Below are 9,860 nucleotides of genomic sequence, written 5' to 3'. Positions count from 1 at the left end.
GAAAATTGTAAAGTCACGCATATATGAATCAAGTGGGAGATTGTTAGAAATAATTTATTCCTAACGTTGATTCATATAATTAAGGTGTCATGCTCATATGAATCAGTGGGAGATTGTTAGAAATAATTATTTCCTAACAATGATTTATATAATAAAGGTTGTAATTCCATAAGGTACTCACGTTGATGATTAGTGATGTGTAAAGGCGGAATTACTGGGTGAAATTCCCTCCCTCTCATTATGTTAAAATTTAAGTTTATAAGGGTTAAAAGATGTATACTGGATAAGGTTATGGGTCTCACAATCCTAAAGGAATTTCTATTCCTGAAAGGAGGTCACATTCCTAAAGGGATTTCTATTTCTAAAGGAGGTTCCCCATTCCTCTTGAAAGAGGGTTTCTCATCACATCTATAAATACCCAGGAAAACTCTAGGGATCTTAAAAGTTTCAAATCTCTAAGTTTTCTAGTCTCCGTATCATCAGGAGGTGATTAAGGAATACGGATCAGAGAGGTGAAGCATTATATTCTTGATTCATTCAATTTAGAGATTACTTCTTCAATGGAGCCAAGTAAGTTCTATCTTTTCCATTTAATTAAAAGTCCATGATCATGAACATTGTTTAGTTGATTGATTTGATTTACATGCGATCATTGTTAATTGTGCTTCCGCATTTAAGTTATAGCGCATAAAGGATTATTTAACACTAGCATCTTCATGAGCAACTCATATTTAATTGAGAAGCAGTTCAAAATTGGTAAGACAAACGACTCTTGCATAATAAGTTTGAAAGAAAACATGTCATTAAGTAATAAGTTGGTGCTTGGTGTAACACAAAATTAAAATCCACGAGAGTTGAGTGGATTTTAGAATACAAAATTGCAATCTACGAATACATGTTTATTGAAAACGAGACAATTTCAAGGTAATAGACACACAACAAATTAAATGTGTAATCGATAAGTAGGAATAGCCATCAAATGATTTGCTCGGCTTAGCACTAATCCAAATTCTTCTGTCATGTCTAAATCTTTGGGTAATAATCCATTTGGAAGATTCCAATCAAAGCAATGGACCAGTTGTGCTACCACAAGTCGAACCACGGTTATTCCAAGTTGCATTCCAGGGCAGCTTCTCCTCCCCGACCCAAATGGAAGAAGTTCAAAATCTTGACCTCTATATCCAATATTACCTTTATTAAACCTTTTCGGAATGAATTTTTCTGGATCACTCCACACACTTGGATCACGACCAATTGCCCAAACATTCACTGTAACTCTAGAATTTTTAGGCACATGAAAGCCATCAACATCACAATCTTCTATAGATGCGTGAGGGAGAAGTAACGGCACAACCGGATGCATCCTTAATGATTCCTTAATGACTATTTCTAAGTATTCCAATTGCTCCAAATCTTTCTCCTCCACCATCCTATCAAGCCCCACTTGAGTCTCTAATTCTTCCCTTACTTTCTTCATTATTTCTGGATGTCGAAGGAGTTCAGACATGGTCCATTCTATTACAGACGACGATGTGTCCAATGAAGCTATAAGCATATCCTATAAATTAAAGCAAAAAGTGAAAAGTTAAGTTAGTGTACACTAGGAATTAAAGTAATATGCCACATATGATAAGTGAAAAGTATAATTACCAGCATAACAGACTTGACATGTTCACGAGTGAACTGAAATGAAGTTTCTCCTGACTTCATAATCTCCAACATGGTATCCACGAAATCCTTAGTTGTTGTTTGGGTGTTACCTTTGATTTTTCCCTGTTCATGCTCATCAATGATCTTCTCCAAGAATTCATCAAAGAGTTTGCCTACGGCCTTCATCCGTTTAGTTAACCCTTGAACATCAAGCTTACCAATGAAAGGAAAATAATCTCCAAGATTAGGGAGAGCTGTGAGATGAACTGCCTCTTGAATCACGGCCTTGAATCCCTTCTCACCAATGTCTTTATCCTCGTACTTCTTCCCAAACACCATCCGACAGCTCATGTTTACACTCAGGGAAGAAACTTTGACGCTCAAATTAACGGCCTCGCCGTTCTGGGCTGCTTGCTTGAATGATTCTACGAGAAGACACAGCTCTTCTCTTCTCATGGGTTGGAATGAATTGATCTTGAGATTGCTTAGGAACTCCAAGGTGCATAGTTTCCGAACGTTGCGCCAAAACGGACCATATTGCCCAAACGACAAACCTTTTTGGCCATTTGAGATATGCTTAGCAGCCTCGCTGAGTGGTCTGGTGGCGAAGTTGAGATCGTGGGTCTTGAGAAACTGCTTGGCGGCGGCCGGCGTTGATGCGACGATGTTGTCGACAAACCCAAACCGCAAGTGCATGATTGGGCCGTAGGTTTTGGACAGTTTCTGCAGATCTTTATGGGGATGTTTCCCTATCAAATGAAAGTGTCCCAGAATTGGCAGCGCTCTGGGACCTGGCGGCAGCTTCTTGCCGCCTTTGTTCTTCATAAACAACACCTTGAGGACAGAAATGGCGGCAAGCACTGCAAAGGCTGTCCAAACCCACGCCATGGAAATGAAGGAGATGAATATAATAATGCTTGATAATTTTGTTATGGATATTGGTAAGAAAGCAATGTTTACGAGTTTGTGGAGTTCACAGGGCAGCTAAGCTACCACATTTATAATCAAATTATTGTCAGTTTTCTATACAAATTCACCATTGGCAGGAAATATTATACTCCTATTCGCTCGCGACAGCCGCCGTTGTCTTATGCAAAAGGTCGGTGATGCGTTTATAAACTAAAGTCGTATTTGCTTGACAGCCACTATTCAAGAGAAAAATTACATACACATCAATTGTTAACTGCAAGTACAGAATCTCAACTACAAATTTATAATCTGAATGTTATTTTAGATTAAGGTAGGCCATGATATAATTCGCCTGAAACGAAACTTGCCTCTCGTATCTAAGAGTTCTTTGATCCCATAAATCTATATTACTATGTAGTAATGTAGACCTGTATCAACCTTTGCCAAGATAATCTTCTTGATCGTGACTATGAAATTACAATAGTATGCCACTGATTCGGTCCATTTTGTAAAGTGGATTTAGATCAAAATACATAATTTATATACTGAATGTTCACAATTCAAATTATGTGTATTCTAGTATAACATTATGTACATTCTTGAACAACGGGTTTTTTTTTTAAAGAAAAAACTACTACCATTCACTGGGGTGGGAAATTTCAAAAAAAAAAAAAAATTAAAACAACGTCGTTTTGTATCTGGACGCATAGTGCAACGCGCGCCGTGGTGTAGGATATAAATTGCCATAATTTGCCAACTTTGCAACTCCACCTTGTTGCTTTTTAAACAAATACAAAGCCCATAATAAGTTGCCTACAATTATGTTGTACTACTATCGGTGATTATTCTATCTTTGATAGGAAACCTCTAACCCATTTCCCTCGAAAGGCAAGTTTCTAGATCTCATTCATGGGAACTTTTTTTTTTTTTTTTTTTTTTTTTTTAAGGATTCATTCATAGGAACTTAAACTTTATTCAAATTTAAAAGATGCAATTAAATCTATTAATATGTTATATATTTTGGTGCATTTAAAACTTTGAAAAAAAAAACTCAAAAATTAATTGATGAATAACCAATATAATAGCAAGTTATTTAGATTTTGGAGACTAACACCTACAATCAACCATTATCGAACTAATTATAAACATAAACAAAACTATAAACAATAATTCTGGATATTTCCTGGACACTCACTAGTTATAGTTTAGTATATTTGAATGATTGATTTTATTTATGTTAGAAAAATTGGTAAGAAAAATTCTTTTAAATATTCTAGTGGGATGGGAGGACCGTACCCTAATTAGGAGTTTAGGACTATATTAAGGCGGCATGCACATGCTGGAAAATAATATTTTTCGATCACTTGTATATAATTACAGTAGGTGTTGTCGTCTTCTCCAAGACCAAGGCGGCTGCCATGCAATTATATATGAATATAATATCACCCGCCATTGGTGAATTCGGAAAGAAAACTGAGAAGAAATTCAGTATAAATATGGTATAGTAGCGCCACTCCAGTTCATCAGTAAACCCAACGAACATTACTTCCTTGCTTACCAATATCTATAACAAAATTCAGTATTTATCATCTCAATAATCCATGATGAACCCAGCATGGATATGGACTGCCATTGCAGCGCTCGCTGCACTTTCCATCTTCAAAGCTTTTCTGGAGAAGAAAGGCAAGAGGCTGCCACCAGGTCCCAGAGGGGTGCCAATTTTGGGACACTTCCATTTGGTTGGGAAGAATCCCCATCAAGATTTGCAGAAACTGGCAAAAACCTACGGCCCTATTATGCATTTGCGGTTTGGGTTTGTCGACAACATCGTCGCTTCAACGCCGGAAGCCGCCAAGCAGTTTCTCAAGACCCACGATCTCAACTTCGCCACCAGACCACTTAGCGAGGCTGCTAAGTACATCTCAAATGGCCAAAAAGGTTTGTCTTTTGGGCAATATGGTCCCTATTGGCGAAACGTTCGGAAGCTATGCACCTTGGAGTTCCTAAGCAATCTCAAGATCAATTCATACCAATCCATGAGAAGAGAAGAGCTGTGTCTTCTCGTAGAATCATTCAAGCAAGCAGCCCAGAACGGCGAAGCTGTTGATTTGAGCGTCAAAGTTTCTTCCCTGAGTGCAAACATGAGCTGTAGAATGGTGTTCGGGAAGAAGTACGAGGATAAAGACCTTGATGAGAAGGGATTCAAGGCTGTGATTCAAGAAGCAGTTAAGATCACAGCTCTCCCTAATCTCGGCGACTATTTTCCTCTTCTTGGTAAGCTTGATGTTCAAGGATTGACTCGACGAATGAAGACCGTTGGTCAGCTCTTCGACGAGTTTTTAGAGAAGATCATTAATGAGCATGAACAAGCTACCAGCAAAGGAAACACTGAAACAACTAAGGATTTTGTGGATACCATTTTGGAAATTATGAGGTCTGGAGAATCTCCTGTCCAATTCACTCGAGAGCATGTCAAGTCTGTTATGCTGGTAATTATAAAATTCCTTAAAATAATCACATGGTCTTACACATACATTAATAGCTTGTTACTTTTTCTAACAAATTAAATCTTGGTCTTTGTAGGATATGCTCATTGCTTCAATGGACACATCATCATCTGTAATAGAATGGACAATGTCTGAACTCTTCCGACACCCGGAGATAATGGAAAAGGTAAAGGAAGAAATAGAGAGCCATGTAGGACTTGATAGAATGGTGGAGGAGAAGGATTTGGAGCACTTTAAATACTTAGAAATTGTCATTAAAGAATCATTAAGGATGCATCCGGTGGTGCCATTACTCCTTCCTCATGCAGCCAGAGAAGATTGTAATGTTGATGGCTTTCACATTCCTAAAAATGCAACAGTTACGGTAAATGTTTGGGCAATTGGACGTGATCCAAATGTGTGGAGTGATCCAGAAAAATTTATTCCAGAGAGGTTTAATAAAAGCAGTGTTGAGTACAGAGGTCAAGATTTTGAACTTCTCCCATTTGGGTCGGGAAGGAGAAGTTGCCCAGGAATGCAACTTGGAATAACTGTTGTTCGACTTGTGGTAGCGCAACTAATCCATTGCTTTGATTGGAGTCTTCCTGATGGAATGTTACCCAAAGACTTGGATATGGCTGAAGAATCCGGTCTTGTGGTAAGTCGAGCAAAGCATTTGATGGCTATTCCTACATACCGTTTATGTATTTAATTTTTAAAATTTATTTCTCTTTTAGAAATTAAATAAAGTATTTTGTACTAAATAAATGCTTATAGCTACTTTGTATTCTAAAAGTTAGTCAAAATTGTCTTGAATTCAATCAAATCATGTACACTATAATTCACCAATAATGTATTCGTTTTGTCTCTGTATTATTATATTATTGTTATTATTTTTCATTCTCGACCCTATTATAGTATTATGTTATGTATCTTATCCATTTGTAGTTTTTTATTTAAAAAAACACACACACACACAGAGACTCCTTGAATCTATCTCAATCACTTTAATATATTAAAACTATAATAAGAATGTGTAAATATAACAATTCTTGTGGTCATTATCATATTTCCTTAATTGTACAGTTATTCTCATGATTGTATGTATATATACATCTGTTATTTGTCAGTTATGGATGAAGGGAGCAGTAACTTCATTTCTAGTCTTCCTCTTTATTTTCACTTTCCTTTCTCTTCTCTCTACAGTGTCCTTTGTTGTTGATGGAGTGCTGAACGTGTAACTTGCATTAATGACTATTAACTCGTCTTAATATCATCTTTAAATACAATGACGGAGAATTATCTTAATATAAAATAATGAAAATGACTATTAACTCATCACAGAAGTCATCTGCATCTTCAAAACTCAGAATACACAACAAACAAATAAACTATATTTTTTAATTCACAAAAAAAAAAAAAAAAAAAAAAAAAAAAAAAAAAAAAAAAAACGACAGCAACAATGGAAAAACCTAACCAAGTCATCTTCATCTTCATAGCCATCTGATTCTCGCTATTTTTTCTTGCCCACTGCCTCTAGCCCCTTTGATTCTTGGCGTCTGATTTCGTATAGAAAAAATGGGTAGAGATTTGGTTTACAAATGGGCTGTGGGTTTGGGTCAAATGGTTAATAATAATAATAATAATAATAATAATAATAATAATAATAATTTGTAAATGTAATTATAAAATTAAGAAATTAACACAATGTCCTTACAGATCATTTTACATACAATCAGTTAAAAGTAAACATTCAATTTATCAAAAACTTTTTTATAACCGACCAGCTAATACAATTAGCTTATCAAACCAATTAGCACAATCAGCTATTAATTATCAGCTATCAGCTGATCTGATTGTCAAACACCCCAAAATGTGTATTAAAACCTCTCAAATTCTATTTTTCAATCCATAAATATCAATGTAAATGATATAAGGTGATGTTAAAGCCACTCTTTACTCTATGTTTCTTGACAAATCTCTCAGCCCAAATGCCATAAACCTCAGTTGTCATCAACATTTTTGAAACAAGATTGGTTTAGATGTGTCATTTATTATGATTTTATAATACGTAATAAATATCATAAAACATAACTAAAAACAATAATACGCGAAATTACTTGGAATTGGACACTACACCGTCTACACGACCTACTCCAACATATTATAATGATATATAAATGTTTTAGTTTATTTATGTTTGAAAGTTCGTAGAAATATATTTGTCTTAACGTCAATAACATACAGCCTCGGGGAGCGGCAAATTGAACTTTAATTTAAAATTCCTGTGGCCACATTCCTCCGTCTCAATTTATGTGTTCAGTTCAATTAATGAGTCAATTCAATTGAAGTTATTTAATTCAATTTTTCTTAATATTAAATTTTGTATTAATATATAAATTTGACCAGAGTATAATAAACAAAATAAATAAAATGACACAAATCAGAGAGAGTAGTATTAAACGGCGCGGCGGCTCTCATTGTACACAACAAATGTCAATATGAACAACTCTAGGCAAGTTAGTCAGACTATTAATTATAAAAACCACAAAATTATAAGTTCGATTCAACCTCAACAAGATAAATCTATTAGTCTCGTTGGTTTGTGTCGATTAGCTATGGTCGCATATTCATCTCAGAGAATGCAAACAACCAGTTATAATTATAAACAAATGTATGTCATAAACAAAACTATAAACAATAATTCTGGATATTTCCTGGACACTCCTCTAGATATAGTTTAGTATATTTGAATGATTTTATTAATGTTAGAAAAATTGGTAAGAGAAATTCTTTTAAATATTCTAGTTGGGTGGGTGGTCCTTAGGAGTTTAGGACTATATTAAGGCGGCATACACATGCTGGAAAAAAATATTTTTCTGACTAAGTATATAATTACGTTACAGGACTATGTGGTCCAATGGTATCCGGGTTGGACTTCCATTTGGAAGATTATAAGTTCGAGCCTCAGTGGAGGCGTTATTGGTTCTTTGTGTTTCAATAGGTTGAGAAAGTATATGAACAGATACTACAATGTAATAGAGCCAGTGACTTTAAAAAAAAAAAAAAAAACGTTACAGTACGTTTTGTGGTCTTCTCCTAGGCGGCTGTGATGCAATTATTAATACTTAGAAATAGTCATTAAAGGATCATTAAGGATGCATCTGGTGGTGCCATTACCCCTTCCTCATGCAACCAGAGAAGATTGTAATGTTGATGGCTTTCACATTCCTAAAAGTGCAACAGTTACAGTAAATATTTGGGCAATTGGACGTGATCCAAATGTGTGGAGTGATTCAGAAAAAAAAAAAAAAAATCAGAAAGGTTTAATAAAAGTAGTGTTGAGTACAGAGGTCAAGATTTTGAACTTCTCCCATTTGGGTCAGGGAGGAGAAGTTGTTCAGGAATGCAACTTGGAATAACTGTGATTCGATTAGTGGTAGCACAACTAATCCACTACTTTGATTGGAGTTTTCCTGATGGAATGTTACCCAAAGACTTGAATATAATTGGAGAATCCAGTCTTGTGATAAGTCGAGCCAAGCATTTGATGGCTATTCCTGCATACCGTTTATGTATTTAATTTTTAAAATGTTATTCCCTTTTAAAAATTAATTAAATAAAGTATTTTGTACTAAATAAATGCTTACATACAGCTACTTTGTCTTCTAAAAGTTAGTCAAAATTGTCTTGAATTCAAATCATGTACACTATAATTCACCAATAATGTATTCGTTTTGTCTCTGTATTATTATATTATTGTTATTATTTTTTATTCAGGATCCCTATTATAGTATTATTATGTTATGTGTCTTATCCATTTGTAGTTTTTTATTTAAAAAACCACACAGAGAGACTCCCTAAGTCTATCTCAATCACTTTAATATATTAAAATTAGAATAAGAATGTTGTAAATATAATAATTCTTGTGGTCATTATCATATTTCCTTTTACAGTTATTCTCATAATTGTATGTATATAATATACATCTGTTATTTGTCAGTTATGGATGAAGGGAGCAGTAACTTCATTTATTAACCCATCACAAAAGTCAGAATACACAACAACCTATATTTTTTAATTCAAAAAAAAAAAAAAAAAAAAAAAAAAAAAAAACAATGAAAAAACCTAACCGAGTCATCTGATTCTCGCTATTTTTTCTTGCCCACTCCTCTCGCCCCTCTGATTCTAGCTTGCATGGCCTCCTTCTCCACTGCTCCTCTTCGCGTCTGTGTTGGTATAGAGAAAATGGGTAGAGATTTGGTTTACAAATGGGTCGTGGGTTTGGGTCAAATGGTTAATAATAATAATAATAATAATAATAATAATAATAATAATAATTTGTAAATGTAATTATAAAATTAAGAAATTAATACAATGCCCGTATAGGTCATTTTACATATAATCAATTAAAATAAATAGCTAATTTACCGAACACTTTTCTATAACTAGCTAATACAATTAGCTGGTCAAAACAACTAGCATAATAAGCTATTAACTACCAGCTAACTCCATCAACTATCAACTATCAACCGATTGCCAAACATCCCAAAAATGTGTATTAAAACCTCTCAAGTTCTATATTTCAATCCATAAATATCAATGTAAATGATATAAGGTGAAGTTAAAGCCACTCTTTACTCTAGGTTTCTTGACAAATCTCTCAGCCCAGATGCCATGAACCTCAGTTGTCATCCACATTTTTAGAACGAGATTGGTTTAGATGTTGTGTCATTTATTATGATTTTATACGTAATAAATATCATAAAACAAAACAAAAAACAATAAAACGCGAAATTGATTGGACAGTACACG

The 9,860-nt window shown here is 34.5% G+C and overlaps 2 protein-coding genes across 3 annotated transcripts; one reads left to right on the top strand and one right to left on the bottom strand.

Moving 5' to 3' along the window:
* Positions 1-834: 834 nt before the first annotated feature.
* LOC109177641 (cytochrome P450 CYP736A12-like) lies at positions 835-2,594 on the bottom strand. The gene is made up of 2 exons (XM_019327057.1): positions 1,651-2,594; positions 835-1,558 (listed from the first exon to the last, which is right to left on the bottom strand). The coding sequence occupies exons 1-2, from the start codon at positions 2,536-2,538 to the stop codon at positions 944-946; spliced, it is 1,503 nt and encodes a 500-aa protein (XP_019182602.1). The 5' UTR covers positions 2,539-2,594; the 3' UTR covers positions 835-943.
* A 1,539-nt stretch (positions 2,595-4,133) lies between these two features.
* LOC109177639 (cytochrome P450 CYP736A12-like) lies at positions 4,134-8,793 on the top strand. 2 transcript variants are annotated; one of them, XM_019327056.1, is made up of 3 exons: positions 4,134-5,048; positions 5,143-5,498; positions 8,370-8,793. In XM_019327056.1, exons 1-3 carry the CDS (start codon positions 4,161-4,163, stop codon positions 8,626-8,628), a joined length of 1,503 nt encoding a protein of 500 aa, XP_019182601.1. In that variant the 5' UTR covers positions 4,134-4,160; the 3' UTR covers positions 8,629-8,793. The 2 variants fall into 2 exon arrangements, with proteins under 2 accessions (XP_019182601.1, XP_019182600.1); XM_019327055.1 differs by lacking the exon at positions 8,370-8,793 and having other exon boundaries at positions 4,135-5,048; positions 5,143-5,897.
* The last annotated feature ends 1,067 nt before the right edge of the window (positions 8,794-9,860 follow it).

Source organism: Ipomoea nil, unplaced genomic scaffold (genome assembly GCF_001879475.1).
Source record: "Ipomoea nil cultivar Tokyo-kokei standard unplaced genomic scaffold, Asagao_1.1 scaffold0805, whole genome shotgun sequence".
NCBI lineage: Eukaryota > Viridiplantae > Streptophyta > Magnoliopsida > Solanales > Convolvulaceae > Ipomoea > Ipomoea nil.
Note: the sequence above shows the minus strand (reverse complement) of the source record. Positions and strands in the feature narration are given on the sequence as shown.

Coding starts and splice junctions, on each gene's coding strand:
- LOC109177641 (XM_019327057.1), bottom strand. CDS start 2,538: ATGGCGTGGGTTTGGACAGCCTTTGCAGTGCTTGCCGCCATTTCTGTC. Junction 1,559..1,650: donor ATGTCAAGTCTGTTATGCTG/GTAATTATACTT, acceptor TTTAATTTATAG/GATATGCTTATAGCTTCATT.
- LOC109177639 (XM_019327056.1), top strand. CDS start 4,161: ATGATGAACCCAGCATGGATATGGACTGCCATTGCAGCGCTCGCTGCA. Junction 5,049..5,142: donor ATGTCAAGTCTGTTATGCTG/GTAATTATAAAA, acceptor TGGTCTTTGTAG/GATATGCTCATTGCTTCAAT. Junction 5,499..8,369: donor GAAAAATTTATTCCAGAGAG/GTTTAATAAAAG, acceptor AAAATCAGAAAG/GTTTAATAAAAGTAGTGTTG.